At 38.2% G+C, this 22,939-nt stretch overlaps 1 protein-coding gene and 1 long non-coding RNA gene across 2 annotated transcripts in view; one reads left to right on the forward strand and one right to left on the reverse strand.

Annotated features, from left to right (window-relative positions):
* Window positions 1-10,565, forward strand: part of LOC109144084 — a 39,395-nt gene extending 28,830 nt beyond the window's left edge. The window contains exon 2 of the long non-coding RNA XR_002044586.2: window positions 6,179-10,565. This is a non-coding gene — a long non-coding RNA (uncharacterized LOC109144084). The remainder of the gene's footprint in view (window positions 1-6,178) is intronic.
* Window positions 1-22,939, reverse strand: part of RAB3C (RAB3C, member RAS oncogene family) — a 126,048-nt gene that overhangs the window by 44,358 nt on the left and 58,751 nt on the right. Inside the window, exon 3 of the mRNA XM_039567306.1 lies at window positions 20,595-20,713. Within this exon, the coding sequence (XP_039423240.1) occupies window positions 20,595-20,713 (119 nt within the window). The remainder of the gene's footprint in view (window positions 1-20,594; window positions 20,714-22,939) is intronic.

Here is a 22,939-nt window from a genome sequence, read left to right on the forward strand (position 1 = left end):
TAAGCCTTTGAAGTGAGACAAATAGTTAAAAACAGAAAAGCAAAAGTGAAGAAGGATGTCATCATCTCCTCAACAAGAATTTGTTTCCAATGTGTATGAAGCACTTGTGGACACTTAAAAAACATTTCGGTCAATATATTATCTTCTTTAAAATAACTACTTAATTAATATAGGTAAAAAATTGTTTATGGAAACAGCCACTCCCTATCCCATTACAAAACTTTAAACTACAGATAGAGTTCCTGAGATAAGTGAAGATGTTTAGCATTATTTTGTCTTTCACCATCTCAGCTCCAAAGGTTTGTTTTATTTTCATGAGAACTGACATTTTACATGGCATTTTTTCATAAAACCTAACACAACTGGCAGTCAGATCTGTGAAGACCTTGAATGCAGTGCATTAACAGCAGAAGGGTAACTGTAACTAAATCAATCTGCCTTTCTCATCATATTCTATTAAACTTCAGGATACAGGAAAATGAAAAAAGAAAGGATCATTAATGTAGGGTTGATAAACACACAAATAAAAACGGAGAGCATGTACACAGCATCATGTGTTACTAATTTAGGGAACCTCCTAGATAGTCTGGGTGTCTAAATAATACAATGCAAAGCAGCATCACACAGGGACATGACATCAAATCCCAGAAGCAGTCAGATTGCCTGCCTGGTGTGTATACCAATTCACCTGGTCCAACCTATTTTGGGTACATTTATTCTCTATTCCTTGGCACCAAGGAAAGCCCAAGCTTTCCAAGAAAGGGAAGGAGCAGAAAGAAAGCAAAGCAAAAGAACTCACCAAATGAAATTCACTTGGACCTCTTGATAGTGGGAAATAATTGCAAACTGCATAAAGTTATTTCATATCATCTTATCTAATGATAATGTAATCTTAAGAGCCATTCTTAAGGTCATTGTATTTTCTGAAGCCATACATTTTTTAGTAATGTCCAGGGAGAACAGATGTTTGGGGTTTTTTTGTGCTAGGGTATGTTTCTTGCTAGGAAATATATTAAAAGTTATGTGTTCGCACATTCTCTTTAAAATTATCATAAACCTCTGCATTTCCTTCTAAATACTTGCTCTTGAGATTGCAACAATACATGCATTTTTTTTTAAAAAAAGAATATTTTTTGGCATCAAGGTAAAGGTCTGGAAACATTTAAAATGCAAAAAAAAAGGTATGACTGAACCTCAGCCTATGGAAACAAAACAAAATGGAGCCCTTTGCAAGCCACACAATCCCTTTCACCAAAGTTCTTCCAGTTTTAAGAGAGAAAAAAAAATATTTACTTCACTCTGATATTTCACACCAGCCCCTCCCCCTTGCCCCCTTCAGATCTGACTTAGGTAATAATATTCTTTTGGAGGTATAAAGATTCTCAGAAAGACTAAATTTTTTTTTTTTTTCAGTTTGGCCACAGAATTAGAACTTGCCCAGCCCAATTATATATCCAGCTGCTGGTCTGATTGGATGTGCTCCCTGTGTACAGGAACCTGCCTGCCTTTAAAACACTGGGCACGTATCAGGCAGAGCACAGCTTAAAGTTATTATCAGAGCATTTATTTCTTCTTCTTCAGTGTGGTTCAGACCAGATGATTATTGACACTCTTACAAAAGAGTTTAAAAATCCATCATAAAAATCATTCATATAGATAAAGTGTCAACTTTATCATATTCTCTTTGCAGTTCATAATGTCCCGAAGTCCAATTGTCTGCTTTTCCTGTTATATATTGACATACAAGCATAAGTACAATATTTTAGAGCCCTCATTCTCATATCCTTCTATTACTCTAATTAAATCTGTCTCACTGAAGATAACACCTTCTTTCCTAGGACATCCGTCACTGGTGTATGCATTTTATGTAAAACAGAATTTTTTTTCATGCTTCCAAACCCATTCTGCCCTAGATGATTTTTCTTTCTTTTTTTTTTTTCCTCATAGCTCAGTGTAGATCAGCAACATCAAAAATCATGTTGAAATGTATGAGGGAAAAATGATACTGGACAGACTGCACATCAAAAGCAGTGTTGTTTAAGCTGAAGAGATGAAACTCAGATATTTCTTCAATTCTAGATAATGAAAAATGGTGTTCCACTTCTAATCTTCTAAGTACTGCTTTAACAGTCATACGTAATTGACAATAACAATAAAGCACTCTGGATGCCTTCCTTGCACCATTCGCATCACACTCATTTGCAACAGTGAGGATAGCCAAAAAAATTAAACAGTAATAATGCTGATCTACAAATGACCTAAGTCTTAAGCCTGTGGAAAGAATGTGGCCACATCCTTTTGATCACCATGAGAAGTAACATGCTGGCTGTAGTTTTCTAGATGTTTTAAAACTCAGTGTCTCTCTCTTTAATGTGTGTAAGACACCAAATGTTGTTATGTGCTTTGCTCAACACACTCTCCAGTGTTTGTCATGTTGCTAGCTTATAATACATTTGCTAGCTGTTCACTAAATTACAGATACATGATTACACATTGTGGTTAAATAAATATTCACTGCTGCTGCAATGAATTAATACATGAAGCAAAGGAATAAAGGTCTGGAGAAAGAAAAAAGCTCAGCTCCACTGTATTTTATTTTTCTTTTTAATCTCCACAGTTTGATATGTTGGGAGGCATATATTTTGCCTTTTTTTTTCCTCTGAATATTACATTTTTCTTTATAAATTTCCTGGAATTTGTCTAAACCTTGATGTATTCTTGAGCCTCATCCTACGGAGGTCTAAAGTTCTGGTGGTGGCATCAAGGATGCCACTGGTCCAGGAAGCTTGGCCAGTCCTGGCATTGTCCTGGTTGAGCAGAAAAATTCTTGCGGCTTCTAAATACAACATCTTGTCTTGGATTTAAATTGCCCCTGGCCTGCAGGCTGAGCTGCCCTTTTGCATCATGGTGAGCAAGACGTGCATAAATGCACAAAATGTGAACTGCTTGTCAGCCATCCATGGGGACATGGGAGTTTCACAAAATGGGAAGTGGCTGGAATGAGAACAGGCAGTGCTGGTGCCCTGATGAAAGCCCACTAGAACAAATTTATTTCTTAATTCTCTTTCTCCAAAAGAGTGATTCTTACAATTTTTTCCTATCCTTCTTAAGTATAGTTCTGACTATTCACACTCTTAATTCACATGCCACCCCCCACCCTCATTCTTTAGACATTTAATTCTTATTTTGCAGTCATGCTTTTTTTGTCTTTATTATATAGTCATCTTACTAAAAGCCAAAGCCCAACCAGACAATCTATATCCACCAAATATCCTGATTTACACCTTTATGTGAACAGAAATTAATCAGAAAAAAACAGAACAAAATAGTCACCTGGTATAACAGCAAACATTCCATCTCATTTTTTTCATGTCTTTTGCTTCCCCTCACCCCACCTCCATTTCCCCCCTGCTTTAAATCCTAAGCAAAACCAGAAGACATTCCCAGCAGACTTCATTGCTAAGGTTCAGAAGAAAATGTCATATTTCATGGTAAGGTATCTACACATTCTTTACAGAAGTTTGTTGCTGTTGTACCGGGGACAGCGAGAAAAAGCAACATACACCTCAGTCCAGGAAGGAATGGAATTACTTATTAATTTCCAAACTCATTTATATAACCTGGCTCGCTTGAATGGCATAAGGTTATTAGTCCTTTGATCATCCACCTCTTAGAATGATTGGTTAAACCCTACAACACCCATTTCAAAATATTTCTCCGGTCAGTATCGTAACAATACTGCATAACTATCTTGGACCTGCAAGATGAAGAACTGGTTTACAAAAACCTCAAACTGTTTTCAGCTAGTATGTGTGTGAGAGCAAGACTTTCACACAATGCTGGCAGAAAGCTGGAAAATTTCTCTCCATCAAGCTTTTCAGCATCCACAGAAGTTCTCTCATTTCCTTAGTTTCCTGAGATTTATTAATGAATGCAAAATTCAATTAAAAATAATAAATCATGAAATGGTAATCAAAGGAAATCCTAAAAATGCTGATTAAATGGTAATTATTAAATAAGTAATACTCCAAGCATTTAATATTTTTCAGGCACTCAATTAAGAAGGATTGGCTGATTCCACCCTTGATGGCCTTAGACACAACTGAAAAAGAAAAAGCAGAACATATTTAAGACCTGATTTTTAACAGTGTGGAGGACTTCAACTCTCTCTACACCAGGTTTTTACACGTGTGGAACTGGCCATGACTGTGAAAAAGAAAAAAATATAAAAAGAAGAGCAACCAGAGTAATGAATCAATAGTTTTCAATTAAGTCAACCTAGTAAAGTGCAATGATGCCTTCAGCATAAACAAAAAACTCCAAAAAACAATACAATAAAAAATGAAGGTTATGAAATCTGTGTTGAATGATTGGCTTAATAATGCTGAAAAGTGAATCCAAACACTTTTGTTATTAAGCACTTTCCTTCCCAGGATTCTCATGCAGAATGTTCTGAGTTTGTTCTTCTGTTGAAATATTACCACATAAGAAAGCAGTGCCAATTTTTTGGGAGTTTTTAGTTAATAGTAATATCAGTAATCGCTAATAAAAAAGCTTAGATATATTCAAATATCAAAACAGTTACTTTTTCATGCCAATCCTCCTTATGGCTTTTACTGCTGGAAAATTATCCTTTTTTTGCAAAATTGAAATCAAGATTTTATTCCAAATCAGTTCAAGTCTAGAAGAGACCAGTGTTGACTTTGCTAGACTAATAAAAAGGTGAATAAACATAGTAAACATAGAAACAGACTATACATGTGTATAAATCATGGAATAAGGTAATCATTTGAGTACTTTACTAACAAGAATGAGTCTACATTTTAATTTGCCTTGACAGGTCTTGCAGCTTGTAAAGCTTAATTTTCATTCATTTTCTCCAACGTCTTTACTAAAGAAATCTATGAACTGCTTTCAACATATTGTATATTGGTGAGAATTCTGTGCACCAGAAGACTTTTGCCTTTACAAAAGCAAAAATCACCTGCAGGAAATAAAGCTGTGACAGGGACCCATGCTATCTGTGGGGTGCTACAGTAACATCTTCACCCAACATGTACCTATAGTGCAACTTTACACTTCAAAACACCACCTCATTTCTTCCTGGCTGACAGAAGCTAGCTAGAAGTCTGTCTGTGCCTGGGGAATAAGGTAGTTCCAGATAAGGAAGCTTTAGTCTGGAAGCCATAAAAGCAAACTTAAAACACTTCCTCTGTATAGGACAATGGGCCAGAGAAGACAGAGTCCAGATGTCCTTACTTTGCTCACCTCATGGAAATATAAACGACACTAACACAAGCCTGTGTGTTCATCACCTTTCAGTAACTCATAGGATGAACAGTAGTACTTGAAACTCTTCCTTTAGAGCAGTGTGGGTTATTATTGCCCAGGGAGAAGAGCTGAAAATGTTCTTACAGCAGGGAGCTGCCTATACAAGTGGAGATAGCTGCGCTTTTCCAAGCCATCCCTGCACTTCTGGGATAACACAGTTCTCTGCTTTTTGGAGCCGAGTGCACTTTTAAAGTGCCTACTAGCTGTTAGTGCTCAAGTAAAGATTTTGTGGAGAAACGACTGTATTATCAGCTTCTGCTTTGTGGTGTGAATACACCAGATCAATATCGAAACATCCGAGTTTGGTCTTTTGTTGCATTGTTTTCCAGATAACCTTTGCAGTCAGAAAAGTCAACTTCAGCAATTTATTATAAAAAATAAGATTGAAATGAAAAAAATCTGTGTCAGAAATTTTCCAGCAATATATGTCTTCATGAGTGGACTCTGGCAGACCCTAAGTGAAAACAGAACAATTTCAAGATTTGTTTAAATATATTTTACAAACATACTTCTACTTTATGAAGTTGATTCCCATTTATGGAAGTTGAATCTCAAGAAGATGCTGGTGTTCCAGACTCAGGAGAAAAACTAAGAACTAAGAAAGCAGTGAAAAATTATTTTTAAGGTGATGCAGTAGAGACTTATGAGGGAAATCAGCATGAGGGGAGTTAAATAGAGATCAATAACAGAAATAACAAACAAAGACAAGCTTCCAGCAACCATTCCCCAGTGATTTTAGTATGTGAGATCTCCTGCTTCATCCCAGTCACAGTGGGTGCTCAAACTGCCTGATTCCACAGCTCTCACTCAACCCCCTCTGATTAATGGCATTTTCTGTTTCCCACAGGTCCCTGCAATATCTCCCACAGATCTATGCTCCCCACTCCACTGTCAGTGCTGTGGTCCTCGGCAAGAGTTTCTGCCCTTCGGCTGCTGCAGAAGATAGCTTGAGGAAAACTCTGAAGGATGTCTGATTGCATTCCAGTTCTTCTCTACCAAAAAATGTATCTACTCTTCAACATAGCTACCGCTCCGGACAGACATCTTTGCTTCTCCTTGGCTGACTTAGAGAACCGATTTCTTTTTTCAGACGCCTTCTTTAAAAACTTCCTTTCTGTTCATTTGGGATTTTGCCATCTTCTCCAAAAAGGAAACAGGGCCTCAGACCATTCACTTTCTCTGTCTGCACTCCCTCTTTGCTGAGTAGATCAGCATCGCTTTTTGTAATCTTAACAAGAACCACAGTTTTGTCCCTTTCTTCCACAGTTCCCTTCTTCTTCCTGAGACATTTCAAATAAAGCTGACAGCTCTAAGCTCTGAATAGATTTTCCTTGTATGACTTTATCAGGAAAGATAAAACAAATTCGGCTTTAGCTCAAAGTTTACACTTTAGATAGTCTCATAAAACATCTTATAATGTATCCCAAACTCTTTTGAAAATATGAGCCCTGAGAGTTCTCTCTTATGGGAAAGCAAAATTGAAGACACCTAATTAACTATTTAAACTTTAAAACCTTAACTTAAATGTGAGAAAAAGATTAGTTCTTGGTTTTTTGATAGCCAACCAGATTGGAAGACTGGTTTACTATGGTAGACACTATGAAAAGCCCTTTAACAACCTCAGATAAACCCAGACTTTCCCTCTAGCCATTGTACCCTTGCTTTTGTTTCTATATCTAAGCTGTGACTGCAGTAACTAACTCAGTAAAGAGTTTCCATGGAGACTGGAAAGTCATTTTAAACACCCATGACTTTCAGAATATAAATCTCTCTTAACAGATATTGTATGAGTTGCTAGAGGCAACATTTCCTAATCATTCTTAGTTACTTCTCTATATTTCGTAATCTACTCACTCAAATATGCATAGACAACACAACTCTGAGATTATAAAAACTGGATAAGCATTTGTATTTTAGCTGAACTACCAATGTTGATTTTCCTTGATGTATGAAGAAAATGTCTTTAAATCTGCTTAGAATTATGACTTTAACTTCTATGCAAAGAATTGAGCATTTGTAGTTTGAAAGCTCAGAAAAATGTAGATTAAAAAGGCTGTACTAAATACGGAGAGAGGCTAAAATGGCTAACTTCAATTTGTGAGTCTAAAAATATAATACAGAGGTGACACTTGTTATTTCTCTCTACTTTACCACAGCTTAAATATACAATTTTAATCTATGAATTTCTTTTTCTTTTTCTTTTCTTTTTTTTTTTTTTTTTTTTTTTTTGCAGGTCCAGGTTTCTTATCATTGAGTCTTAATGGTGTATTTGCTGATCTCTCCAAGCAAGCAAAACCAAAAGGACTGATACTAAATATTACATCAAAGGAAGGTTTGCACTGCGTCCATTCTGGCTGGCTCATATTTTGTTCTCTCCCTTTCTCCCAGAGGCTGTAACACTCAGCTCTGTTATACTGAAAGGACTAATGCTAAATATTACATCAAAGGAGGGTTTGCATTCCCGTCCATTCTGCCTGGCTCATATTTTGTTCTCTCCTTTTCTCCCACAGGCTGTAACAGTCAGTTCAGTTACTTCCTTGCTTGTAGCAAGTGAGCTGTAATACACAGGCTCCTCTCACTGACCAGTAAAAGAAACTGCTGGAGTCTTGTTCTTTCTTCAGAATTGTTTTGAAACAGAATTTACTTGTTGTTTTTTCTCTGCTTTTACTTTCTTTAGTACACTTTGCCTGTGCTACTGTACACACATATCTAAGTAAGAATTTTACGTGTTCAGTTAATATGGATTTGCTACAGAGTTTTTCCTTCCAGGAACAATAGGAAAAAACAAGCACCTCATGTGACAGATGCTAGTTTTCTTGCTTAGTGTACCTCTAAAAGGCCCATTTTAAAAAACAAGACTAGCGATGTCATGCAGATATAGAAAAACTGAAGATGTCATACAGATTAGTCTGCAAACTGGGCCTGAAATAAATTTTGTCAGTATTATGGTTTTTCAAGGGAGCCATTCCCTATAAACTGCCTTTTAATTGGTATAACACTTCCTTTGCACTTGCTGTGAACAAAGCAGTGTAAATAGAGTTGTATTGTATGAGTGGGAGAAGGCAATTGAAGATAAAACACATTGATTTATTCTTCCCCTTGGAGTTCCTCATGATGTGAACCTATGGCAGAACATATTTGCTACAAGCAGAGGGAAGTGAAGAGCTTAGGAAAGCCTTCCCTGCTGTGAACATTGGACAGCTACAACTTTTCTCGTGTTCTCATGTGGGGATCAACTTCTAGTTCGATTTTTTTAAAATCCCAATGGTATCAAGAAAGAAGAAAGGATAAAGTCACTACTGTCCTTGGTAGAGTTAAAACTAACCTGCTACTCAGCAGCATCTGCTTTCCCACACTTTCCTTGCTATTTCCCAGAGTTGCACACCGACCAACACCTTCTACTTCCCTCTCCCCAAGTTAGAATAGAACCACAGCTCTCTCTACCTCCAGCTGAAGCAAAGACGAAGCAATTAAAGACTTGATACATGTAACCACTGAGCTGTCACTGCCTGACCCCTTGCGATGGTCATTCCTAAACTGCTGACACAATGTATCCTGAGTCTAATCTCAGGGACAACTGCATAACTCTGCAGGAATAATTTGTATGCAGAACTGAGCACTGCACAGTGGTATCCAAGTGGGTAAAGCAAGTTTAATTTACGCACCGGAAACACTGTTATCCCAGACTCTCCCTGGGACATCTCAGCTTGCTCGCATGTTTCCGAGCTGCTGCATTATTTGCCAAAGGCAACTGCAACATATTCAGCCACTGAGGCAGTCCTCAGTTGCTTGGTGGTCAGCACAGAGAAGGATTAAAGCTGAAAGACAGTCCCTCCTCTGGGCCCTCTGGGGAGTTTTATCACCAGTCTGTGACCTTCAAAGTGCAGTTTTTATTGGCAGTTCTGCAAGTGTATCTCACAATGTCTGGAGAAATTCAGTGCTGTTAAGTATGTTTTCTGCTAAAGCATATTTAATAACCATCCAAAATTGTGGCCCAAAAAACAGGCAGGTGTTTCTGTCCTACTTAAGGAGACTGTAATGCCTCTTGTATTGTGGGAAACATGAGCAAGCAGCAGATAGAAGCACAAACTCTAATTAGGATTAAAAAGATCTTTTCACTTCTTTGTCTGTATTGTATAATGACTTTATATTCATAAATCTACCAAATCAGAAATGTTTCTTTGTCTTTAACATGCTGTCGCCTGACACTAAGAGGAAACACAGGTTCTTTTAGGGATCCTTGGCACAATGATCATGGTACTAAACTGTAGTTACAATTAAAGCTTTATTTTCTTAACAGAATTCTATGATTAGTTAGCACAGTACAACAAATGGGATAGGGGAAAAAAATTTACTTAAAGGTTGAAAACCTTCATTATTAAGCATTCACTACAAATGCCTTAGTTTAATGGTCAAGGTCTTGCAATGTTCTGATGAAAGACAACCTAAAGGTTGCTTTACTTGCAGGTCAGACCTAACTTGCATCTGAGTATGCTCTGAAAATAACCACTGCCAGCAGGTTACATTGCTGTGTCACTTTGCAGTTTATGTTTCAAGAACATTAATGGCACTTTTTGATCAGAGGGATGAATTTCAATAAAACTTGTTGTACTCGCCCATGTACAGCCTGTACCTCACATAGATAATATACTGGCACAACAGCCAAGGCTTAACACTCGAAACAGGACATCTTGAAATCATGTGCAGAGGAAAGGAGGGGAGAGGGGAGCAGAAGTGAGAACATTCATGAGGGAGGGGAACTCAAACTTCATATTGCCCACAAAGTTGTACACTGCTTTGCTACTAACTCATACAGTCTGGTTTTTTTGACATTTTGAACAAAAATCATCCAGGCTGCATGAAAAAAACTGCAGTTTTAATGCTACTGAGGTATCCCAATCAACAAAAGATCTCTGCAAAATTGAAACCCCAAAGGAACAGCTCCATCAGCAAATCTCAAGCTTCGACTCTGGTACAGGGATCACAGTATTCCTCTGAAGTTAAGAGTAACGGATTCAGAATATTAGGGCCCTGAGAAACGTAAATAATCTGCAGGTTCAGCTGAGAGTGGAAACTGTTCAGGAACATTACTAAGTCACTGATTGGACTCGTGTTGTTGGCTGGCAGCAGAGTTTTCATTTGGGAATGCTGAGTGACAGTGTAACTCTGTCAACACGGTTACAGGGAGATAAGAAGAGTGTATCCTCAGCCAATAAAAACTATTATTGCCACAAGATTGTATGACTTTTATTACTAACAAAAATAAACATTATGAGTTGATTATAACATACTAGGGTTTGGTTTTTTTTACTATTGACTATGTGCAACTATAAAATGGACAGACTTGCTAAATATTAGACTCAGTCTTTCATATACCTTCTTTAGCATACTGTTATATTTTACCATCCCTAAGTTTGTTTATCTTTCTGATTAACTCCAGCAGCACACCACTAGCCTGTCAGAGGTATTTTCCACTTTAACCTTTTGAAAAATAAAAGCATTATCGTAGTAAAAAACAGACAAAACTGAAAATCTCATTAAGAGTACCTTAGCATAATCTAATTAATGGATAGATGTTCAGCACAGCAGCATTTAGACACTTATCTGATCATCTTGTTTTCTTCTATCTACCTCAGTGACAATATCTGAAGAAGAGCAGAATGTCGTACAGATTGGAAGACACCTCCTTTATTGAACACCAGTTCTCTGAATGGCCGAGTATTTACCCTGCCTCATCAGGTGCACAATCAATCTCCACTGTGAAATTTCCAGTCCAACAAAACAAGTTTATGGGGATAGTTAAGCCAGGGCTCTGCTCTTGCCAGATGTAGGTAGGAGTGACACATAATTCGCTAGTTTGTCATGTTTTCCCAGATAAAAGATTCTCGTCATTTCATATCAGACATACTGACACATGTTTATGACTGAGGAAAAAGGTCTTAGGAAAGGAGGGATTCAACCTTCCTTACCACAGACCAGAAATAACACGAGAGATTGATCCCCAGAACTGCAGCCCTTATCTGCAGGGGTGGCAGCTGTAGAGAAAGTGCAGCCACACTCATGATGTAGCTGCCAGTCTGCAGCTGGTGCTAACAGGGAGGCTGCAATGTGGTGGTAATAGCTCATGTCTAGTAATGGCCAACAGCTGTCCTAATCAAATAGCATGTCAGCTGATACATACAGACACAGATAAATAAAGGGTTATTTTAGCCAATTAGGTCCAGTGCAAGTTGAAAGTGACTTAATCCTGAATCGTGTTCCTGAGACTACCTCCACTGAGGAGCTGCACTTACCAGTTGGTGACTGAGTAGGACCTGGGTGCATGATTCCTGTCAGTGACTTACTGACTGTACTGCCCAAGCTCAGATTAGAGGGAAAAGAAAGACACAAAGCACCCTGAGGGAACTCTGCCAGTATTTATTCCTTTTTCTTATTAGACTTCCCACTGGCAGCATTAGTAAGGTTTGATGCAGCTGAGGACAGCTGAATGGACACCTTGATACTGGGTGGCTGCCTAGAATCTAAGAAAATGTCACATCTACAGTGAAGGAAGTTCAAAGGAGAGATGTAAAACCTTCTGCAGAAGCCTTAGTCCCCCAACAAAATGAATGAAAGGAGCAAGTGTGAGTAAGAGATAATAGGACCAAGAACCACATACAAAAAATTTCTGTTCCACGAACATATTTCTTTCTATGGTTTAAAGACATAAAGATAGGCAAGAATTAAAAATGCCATGAAAACTTAACATCTGTCTTTCCTGACTAACTGTATAATGAATTAATTATTTTTTGGACAGTAAACCTACAAAAAAACATTTTCTCAGGAGTTTGTACTTTTAAGTCAAAGGTTTACTATTTTCTAGACACAAACCACTTTGATAAGGATTTGCCTAAATTCCTATTTGTAATGTGCATATTTAACTTTAGGGTTTAGTAGGAAGAAAAATGTAAGTATCTTCATCAAAGCAATGTAGTTCAGGCTAGTGTGGTGGTTAATCCTAAGATTAAATGCTATCAAGAAAAGCCTTTAGAAAAACAGGTATATGTTTGTCTTTTTTCATGAAGAGCTGTCCTAAAGCCATGCATTGGCCACGTCAGTGATAAGAGAGGGTAATATTTTATGGCATGTACAAAACTTAGAGTCAGGCAGCCAGGAGGGTCAGCTGTGTCCTGGGGGCATCAGGCACAGCATCACCAGCTGGGCAAGGGAGGGGATTGTCCCCTCTGCTCTGCACTCGGGCAGAGTCCTCAGGGCCACAATATAAGAAAGATATCAAGCTATTAGAAAACATCCAGAGCACGGATAAGAGGATGGTGAAAGTCTGGAAGTGAAGCCATATGAGGAGCAGCTGAGGTCACTTGGTCTGTTCAGCCTAGAGAAGACTGAGGAGAGACCTCACTGTGGTCTTCAACATCCTCGTGAGGGGAAGTGGAGGGGCAGGCACTGATCACTTCACTGCTGTCACCAGTGGCAAGACCCGAGGAAAAATCATGAAACTTACTCAGGGGAAGTTTACTTTATCAGGAAAAGGTTAGCCACCCAGAGGGTGGTTGGGCACTGGGACAGACTCCCAGGGGAAGTGGTCACAGCACCAATCCTGATAGAATTTAATAAGTGTTTGGACAATGCTCTCAGGCACAGGATGTTACTCTTGGGGTGTCCTGCACAGGGCCAGGAGTTGGATCTGATAATCCCGACTGGTCTCTTCCAACTCAACATATTCTATGATTCTGTGACTTTATGAAATACTTTGGATAACACCGAATATTTTTTGTTATTCTATCATGTGTGATCTTCTGAAAATTATAGACCTGTAAAAAACCTAAACGATCTATTTGTAACATTTTCTCTCCTTTCCATACTACATACAGGTTTCTTTTCTTTTTTAGGAGAACTCAATTGCAGTATATACTATTCCTCAAATATCCAGGTCTATGCCCTGCCCTTTAATTTGAAATTTGAGACATGGAGGCTAAATGGGGACACCTTTTTTGGATATGTTGGGAGAAACATTGTGGAAGACATTGGAGTGGGTCTTAACACGGGAAAGCATGTAGGCAGTTTGAGCTAGCACCAATTTAGCATTTGTGAGACAAAGTTTGATGACAGATTTTTGAGGGAAAAGATAAGACATCATCTCAGAGAACTGTTTCATGTGTGCAATTTCCTACAACAGGAATTATGAAGCAAACTATGGGTGAAAAATGGCTAAGCAAACTGGCCTCGAATACACAGTTTTAAAACATATTTCTTCCACCAAGAATAATTTTTCACAAATGTTTCCATAAAATTTTTAAATTAAAAGATTTCTTTTTTAGAAAAAATACCTATTTTGCCACTGGTTTCTGTCCTTCTTATAGTAATAAAGAGTGAAGATAAAAAGTTAAAAGAATTTCAGAGCTATTTTGTGCATTAAAAAGTACATTTCCAATAGTAAGCATTAAAGAGAAAATGGTAAATTTCATGTAATTTCAAATCCTATCAATACTTCAAATTGCAAAATGCATTTTTTTCTTATATTTAAGTCCATAAATAACACTATTTCTCTTTCCCCTCATCCATGGTGCAGATGAAAGACTTAGAAAGAAATGAAAGCATAATATCATACTGTGATAAATTTCACTCTTTTTTATCACAGAATATAAATTGTGTATCTTTTGCTTTAAGTAGGAGAATGACTATCCACCAGCACGTAACTCCTCACTGCTCAGTGGCTGAAAACTATGAATATGTCAAAAGCAACCCAAGGGAACCTGCTTAAATATGTGTTGATATCTAGCACAAGTTATCTTATATATATGTATGTGTGTGCGTGTGTTTATAATATAATACAGCATAAGTTATATGTGCATTTAACACCAGCCTGGTCCATTGGAGTGTTTTTCCAGCTGTCTCTCAGCTGTGTGTCTGTGCTGAGGTTGCTGCCAGCCCCATGGCAGACACTCAGCTTGCGCATAGGTCACCAGTGGGCACAGTGCCGCTGTGTCCGGGCTCTGTCCCTGGGGACAGGGCTCCCGAGGACGCACGTGGGCGCTGACACACACGGCACGTGTCTGTCCTCCGTGCCACAGGACCCCATCAGCTGCACTGCATGGCAGGTCATGTGCCTTGGCAAAGAGACATGGGGGCTAAATTTGCCCAAGGGCACTTTCCAGATTTGTTCCCTGGTATACAGCAAATAATGGATTTTTCTTAAATGATAGAACTAGGTTCAGTATTGAGAGACAAAAAAAAAATAGCCTGTCTATAGATCAAACTTGTGTTATGCATGAATATTAGACTGAAATTTTAGATGTGAAAGAAAGGTATGAACATACGTCCTTTAGAAATGTGTCCAGCAGTGCTGACATTAACTTAATGGCTTAGGTTGCTTTGAGGACTTCTTACATTTACCCATAACATGCTAATGTCATTTCCAGTTTGGATTTTTCTTTTCCCTCAATGACAATTAAAAAATGACATCGTATCTCCCATTATAAGACATAACAGAATACATAAACCCCCCAGTTTCTAGTGCACTGTAGCTGTAGCTGCCAACTTTTAGTTCAGTTAAGGTGTTGAATGGACAGAAAAAGTTCAAAGAAATGGAAGAATTTTTTCCACTATGTTGTTGCAGAAGGACAACTACTACTGACATATCTAGTAAATCCAGTACTCAAACGCCATGTTGAAGAATTTAATGTTTTTCATGCCTTAATTCTCAGTATTATCTTGAATTGATAGTAGCATGGACACTTTTTAAGGTTCTGCTTTAAAACCATCTAAAATGATACCCTGAATAATTGAATCAAGACATGTATGTCACAAGAACACCTCTTCCCTATATTTTTAGTAATGTCCAAAGTGATATTGCACAGCTCTGTCGGGGTGGCTCAAACCATCAAATGTCAGTCACCAGAAGAGATCACTGAGGTCTAGGTTACCTGCCCCTGGGTGGCTCCCAATCCTAAATTACCTCCCCCTGTTCCAGAAAGTTCTCCCTTTTGTAGTTATTAATTGGTTCCCTGTTATGACTCCTGCCTCCCTGTTCTGAAAAATTGTATCCTCCCCTCTGCTTTTACCCCATTGGTTGTTTTCCCTTTCCCTGCCTTACTCCACCCCCCCCATAAAGGGGGCTAGCCCGCGTCTCCTCGGGGCTTTTGCTGGTCCCTGGTCCCTCCTGCAAATAAACCTGTTGGAAACTCACACCAGAAGCCCCTCCCGCCTTCTTTGCCTCCGGGCCAACGCGAGCCTGATCATCGGCTGCCCGACAATGTGCTTCCTCTGAGGAGGAGCCAGGCACGCACCCATCCCACGCCGATTCCACTGAGCCGTGCAGCGAGGATGCTGTGGAGGCCAACGCTGCGTCCCCTCTGCCCGAGGGCTCGCCGGGGCTTGTGCTGACAAGCCCCCGGTTGTGTTACAGCTCAGGATGCTCTGGTCTTATCTGCTGGGTGGTGTTTCATTCCTATTCTCTTTCCCTAAACCCACTTCCCAGTAACTACCTCCCATGTGTTATAGGCACAGATGAAGAATGTACAATCAGTATTTAATTCAGTCTTTAATTTGAAATTAAAATAGTTTTCATGCTGTTCTGAGTACATTGGTTGGTACTAAATTCTGCAAATAATTTCTGTCTGTATACAGAAGTAAACAGAGTGTGATAGAGTTCTTAAAATCACAAACTGTCTGCTGTGAACTGAGGCTCTGTCACCTCATGAAATAGACAGGATCTTCTGACAGCTGATTTCTTCTCAAAGATGATGATCTTGAGCAGACTGTGGTGGGGGGAGAAGAGGGCAGTTAAAATGACACCTTAGAAAAAAGCAAAAAAGAAAAGGAAAGGAAGTGTCTTTCATGGAAGACCCTCTGAATTCTTTAAGAAGACATGTAACTATAATCATTCCAACAGGGACATTAAAAAACATCCATCATGTAATTTTTTACAAATGCTCTATTTTTTTAAAGGGTGAGGGTAATCAATGTGTTTCATAGCATACTGTCCTCCCTGCTCCCGTAGACCTCAGCCAAAAATGCAGGAAGAACTGCTTTTTTAGCCCTTGACAGGTTTACACAACACAGATCATCTAAACACTTCAACAGCTAAAAGCCTTAGACCCCTTCAACCTTATGTGTTTCCTGATGAAGCAACCCTAAATCTGAGACTTCAGCAATGTGGAATTCTCAAATTTTTAATTCATGCACAAGGAAGCCTTCCACAGCAGTGTCTTCAGCAGTCACCTGACAGTGATAAAGATATTGCTGGACAAACATCTGCAGTTGGGACAACGTTTTCAGGTGCAGAGGAGCAACTTAAAGTGAGTGTAAAAAGCTGTATACCATGTGCCCTATCCCCATTCAGCCTTCAGACCCAGAGAAGTGTCACACTAGGATTTCAGCCTGGAACACAAAACTTCAGCCTTCTAGATCATGTTTTAGATACCTGCTGTTTCTGACCTAGGTGAAGATATTGCATTAGAAACATGCTGAATATAAGGATATTTCAATTCGTTCCCATTCAGTCATTAGATGTCCAGAAAAGTATTCATAAAAACAGGTTTAACTTCAACTCAGAGGCATTAATTTCCCTGGAACTTCTATAGAACTCAGCATATTGAGTTGATACCACTTGCAAAGACAGTACAAAGCCTACACCCTCTCCTTTCTACTATAAGGGACCACTGCCATAAAGGCTGAAACTTATGTGGACTGAAACACAAAGATGAAAAGGCATAATATGTCCTAGTGAAATGTATAGAAGGAAAATGCTAACAAATATAGATGCTACAGGTGGTAGGATAAAACAGGAATTAATGCAAGCACTGTGACATTACAGCTAAACTAAAAAATACACATTGAAGTGGCATCGAGCCACTCTTAACATTTACCTATTTCCCCTTCAGATTTAATTAGAAGGAATTTCTAAAGAAAATAGATCCCACTAGGCCAGTTTCTTGAAACATGTGGATGCTATCTTAAGAATTCAGCTAAATGGAAAGTTTTGGTTATTTGGTTATACTCTTTTTCTAATTTAGAACTCAGGCAAGCAGAAAATGATGCCCTACAACTGATTCCTAGTTAAAGGAAATAAATAAATATTCCCCAAATCTTCATCCTTTAGGGTGGCATGACCAATGCGCATCAAGCTATTTCAAGGCACACATCTCGCAGCATTAGCTGCACTTCTGAAAGAAAAAGCCTCTTAGCAAAAGCAGCTTCAAACCCTGGGGAGAGTTCCATAGGAGAACTGCTGAGTCAAAGCATGTTTGATTTGCTGGTTTTGCTAGCAGACCGACTTTCAGCACAAATCCACTCTCTCTGAATTCTTGGCTACATATTACATATATAGGTGCTAATAGATTTAGATAAAATTATGGATACTGATCTTTTTAATGTAAAATGGTAATAGTCACATTGGCTATAGAATTTTTCACAGCTGAATAGATTTATGCTGACTTAGATACGTCATCTAGAGATACAACTATTATTCATCTGTACCTGTAGTTAAAAAGGAGAAATGTCAGTCATATTTTAGGCTGAAAAAATGCCTTTTAATATAAAAAATCATCCCAACACACATTTTAAACGGAAGTCCTTTATCCAAATCTAAAAGATACTTGTAGGTTCATTGTTCTGACTGCAGTGCAGTTTCTAGATCAAGTCTTGTGATGTGATTTGAACTCAGATATGACCTGTGTGCATATATATGAAATGGCACTACTGCTTAGAGAGGCACATTTATCACAGAGAAGAGCACTTTAAGCCTCAAAAGGACTTAAAAGCTCATGCTCTCTCCTGCCCTAACTTTCAGAAAGACACAGATATCTGCACATAGCCATGCCTGCTTTTTTGCAGCATTGGTAATTGCCAGTTATCTTTAACTTTTCTCACACTCAGAAGCAAGCTGTAGTTTTTTAATTACTACCAAAATTGAAGCCAGGGCTGATCAAAATTAATTATGAGCTGTGAGATGGGAGTAATGAAAAAAAGGAGGAACAGCAGAGCAGCAACTGGGCTTATGACATTAAAAATACAAATAACAGGAAAATCTATGTCTCATCCTGACAAGTGAGACATTCAGCATATCTATCATTCCTTTCATCATGCAGATGACTTCTCAGTAGCTCTCAACACATAATACTGCAACCCCTTCTTTCTACCAAATTTCTATCAGAGCTGTCGATGGTTTGTAAAACTTCTAGATAAAAATTACGGAAGAATCATATTTCATAATGAATCTATTTAAGAACTCCATAGCTTTTAAATATTTTCTTGCTTCATTTTACAGTAACTTTTTTCTTTTTAACTAGTATGAAGCCTAGTTACTTTTTGCCAGGAGACAAAGAGTGCCAAACATAACAGATCTAGGAGACTGGAAAACAAACAGGTGGGAAAATTAATAGTAAGTACTCATATTTACACTTGCTATAAAAGAAGTCTTTGTGTTAGAGGAAGAGAGATAATACATGGCATGCCATCTGGTCTGCCTGGAGAAGGGACAATGAAATTTTCAGATCACAGCTGGTCCTAGACAAGACATTATCACCCAGTTAACCCAGTGCTAGAATAGAATCAGCCCATGGACAATGAAAAACAGGGCAAAGCAAGAAAGTGCTTCATCTGGCAGGGCCAGGAAGCAGTGCTGTTGGCAGTCACATCTGCAGGTTCAGCAGGGAGATTGGTGTATTCCTTGATTCCCTGTTTTTGTTAAACTTTCACAGCAGCATCTCTGAATTAACACTTTCAGCTACCTCCTGTTAGGTAGGAGATTCTGTCTCACACAGTTGAATAGAGCAGTACTCACAAATGTGTAACAGCAACTACTCACATGATGTTTCCAGCTTGTACAATATTGGCAAAACATCCCTTTGGCATAACAACTCATAGGGAGCAAAGGTTCCTTCCTCTTGGAGTATCAAGCAGAGTCTCCACTCGGAAACATTCAATTGTCCAAAGATAGTTACCAGTCTATAATAGTCATGCAAGCTTATTGATTCATAAATGGAAGGAGTTGCTCACAAGAGCAATTTGTTGTGGAGTCATACAGATAACTTGATGGAGAAAAGAAGGGACACAGGCTGGAGCTGGCTCTTTCCCCTGGTGCTTACATGGGAAATGTTAGGCAACCCAAAATCCCATTTCATTTCAGCAGAGTCAAGCTAAGGTTTTCATTTATTATTTTCAGAGTGATAAATTACCAATCTCAGCTAATACAGAGCTAGAAAAACTCCAGGTGTTGAGAGGGAAAGTGCTCCATGGGTTCTGTGACACTTTCTACCACAATAATAAGTCAAAGAGTGTGAAAGAGAGAAAATTCTTTTTCTTGGATGGTTTAATGCTATGCAACAATTTCTGTTAAAAACAGGCATCAGAGCATTACTACTCTTTAAGTGTGAAACATGTTTCTGACCTTGTTTGTCCTGAAAGAAGTACTCAGTAGAGCATATAATAAAACAAATTTTTAAAAAGCCAAATAAATATACTGAACAAATCACACAAACTCTGAACAAAATTCTCTTTCAAACACACCTGTCCTGTGGGAACTTGCATGCAAGAGAGGATGTGGAGCACACATGACAAATGTTGTTCATATCACTTAGAGAACTGCTGGAAGGCTCTTGGATATCAAAATAACTTGTAAAGTAAAAAGAAAGTCACTTAGGGAAACTCTGGCTTTCCTTTTAGGTTAGTTTTATTTAAAAAAGCTTTGGATTGTCTGGATGCTGACTGACACGTGTGATTAAAATGATGTCTCCACTTTTATGGAGACATCTGGACATTCACATAACTCCAGGCAATATAAGTTCCAGCCGTTCTAGGTTCTGCTATTCTACTAAAGTTAGCTCATCTTAACACTTGATTCACAGAACTGACATAACAATGTATATTGGGCTATGGTTAAAAGCAACATGATGAAAAATTAAATTCACAAATGACCCTCAAACATGGTATCTCATTTTTTTCCATAAAGTATGGAAACAGTTTCTGATATCTTAGCAGTGAGTCTACACATTAGCATGTTGCTGGATTTAGTAGTATCAATAAGGTACATGAACTGAAATTACAGAAAACACAATGGTTACAATTAATTATATGCAAAACATTTTAAAATATTCATTGACTTTCCCAACTGAAAAAAACCCCACCACTATATATTTGGGTATAGGAATGCTTGAGCACTGAGTTTGGAAATAAGTTTTCCAAAACAATTTGCACTGTCACAGCAGATAAGTGATATCACACGTATTCTCTGATATTTAACATTAATTCCAGTTTTTACTTACCAATCCTGCACAGCATTGAAAGAGTCTTCATTTGTGATGTCATACATTAAAATGAAGCCCATTGCACCCCGGTAGTAAGCTGTGGTAATTGTTCTGTATCTCTCCTGGCCTGCTGTGTCCTGAAACAATAACAAAAAAAAATTTTTACACTGCAAATAAATTGAAAACTTTTTTTTTTCTGTTTTTTTGTTTTTGTTTTTATAGAAAGCAAACTCTGACAAGAGTTATTGTACAGCTCTGCAATCCTGAGAATAAGTAGAAAAAGGAGAACTCTGCATCTCACAATAGGAGGGACATATCAATTCTGTCATGAGGGGAGAGTGGAGAGGAGCAGAAAGGCATGGCCCCCTGTCAGTCCATATTTCCTGAGTTGTTAGGGATTTACTTTATTCTGAGAGTTGGGTAAGAACCTTCTCTTGTGCTCCTGCCTTGTACCTTCCCACTGTGACAGCGGTAAAATCTGGATAAAATACTGGAACAAAACAGCATCCTTAGGACCTTCATTATGAGAACAGGATGGTTCCTGAAGCCAGGAAACATCTTGACCAAAAAGGCAATGTCTAATTGTTCTGTTCTTGTGATTTTAACCCATTTGTTCTCCTGTCAATGAGCACCATTACAGCTTTTTGCTGACAAAAAAGAAAAAAAAAAAAAGAAAAGAAAAAGAAAAAAGAAAAGATTGTATGGCAGTGCTCTTAAAATGAGGATGATATCCAGAAAAAAAAAAAAAAAAAAAAAAAAAAAGAAGAAATTTGCCTTTTGTCCCTTACCTCAAACCAGTTACCTCACTCATCTTAACCAACTGCCTTTGAAGTATGAAATGTAGAAATTTAAGTCTTACCTCCACTTCTTGCTTTGATTATTTCCATTTAAAACTTTTCAGGGTAGGGACTATGTGTTAATACATTTATATGCAACATCTAGCATAGTGTTTAGTCTAGAGAAAAGAAGACTGGAAGTGGATCTCATCAATACATATAAATATTTCAAGGGCAGGAGCCAAGAGGATGATGCCAGACTTTTCTGTGGTGCCCAGTGACAGGACAAGGAACAATGGCCATAAACTAAAACTGAAAAAGTTTCACCTTCACATGAGGAAGACCTTCTTTATGTTGAGGGTGGCACAGCACTGGAAAAGGCTGCCCAGGGAAGCTGTGGAGTCCCCCTCCCTTGAGACACTTAACATCCACCTGGATGTGCTCCTGTGTCACCTGCTCTGGGTGGCCCTGCCTTAGCAGGGGTTTGGACTGGATGATCTCCAGAGACCCCTTCTAAGCCTAACTATTCAACCACCTATGCCTGCACAAAATTTGAGACACAACAGCAATAAATAAAATACAGGAAATGCATAACTATTTCATGTTCCAACATAACTATTTAATATTTTTAAGACATTAATATTAATAGCTTTAGATGAGATATATGTCAGTGCAATCTTGTAACTAATAGATCATCTGTGCATATTTAATTTCAACAAACTTTTAAAATTAATATAATTATTTCCATTTTTTTAATAGCTAGGAAATAGATTACTTTACTAAACAGGTAAATCTATTTAATTTACCTTACTACAGAGAAAGAAGAATAACCAGTAACAAACATATTTGGTATGTTTTCTGAAATAGTTTCTAGGCTAGAAGTATTCCCTTGTGAAGAAAAGAAAAATAGATTAAGTGGGCCTCCATTTTTGCATATACATCACTCATGTCATAAACTAATAAGAAAATGAGATTCTACATGCAACAGAGAACACTTCAGGATTAAAAAATATCCAAGGTCATTACTGAAACTAAAGAATATGAGGTAAAAGACATGATTCCTGTTCATTCTGGATTACAGCAGCTGGCTGCTTTGATAGAGTTTCAGTGATTCAAGATGGAAAGCTAAAGCAGTAGTTAGACTTTAGCAGATCTCACAGGAAGTTAGGTTATGTCTTTGTGGGAAAGGCCAGACAGACATAAACTTTTTCTGCTTATGCTTTGAACTGGCTGAGCCTCTACCAGCTGTTGTCAGGAGCTTGGATAGCTGCTCCCAGATTTCCTGAATATTAAGGTATTAAGATGTGCCCTAAGACTGTGCATATTTCATTTATGAAAAAAGCTTTACTTGCACTTTTTTTGTTTGTTGGTTTGGGTTTTGGGCTTGTGGGGGGTTTTGTTGCTGTTTTAGGGTTTTTTGTCTGCTTGTTTTTAATTTTTTGTTGCTGGCTTCATTTATTTGATTTGTTATTAGACAAAACATCTGGGAGGGATACAAGCAAAATATGGCCTACAGAAAGTATTCAGCCCTTCTGTACAGAAGAGAGATTTTCAAACAAATTTCATCAATGTCTATTTGCTTGTTTT

The sequence above is a fragment of the Corvus cornix genome, chromosome Z (assembly GCF_000738735.6).
Source record: "Corvus cornix cornix isolate S_Up_H32 chromosome Z, ASM73873v5, whole genome shotgun sequence".
NCBI classification, from domain to species: domain Eukaryota; kingdom Metazoa; phylum Chordata; class Aves; order Passeriformes; family Corvidae; genus Corvus; species Corvus cornix.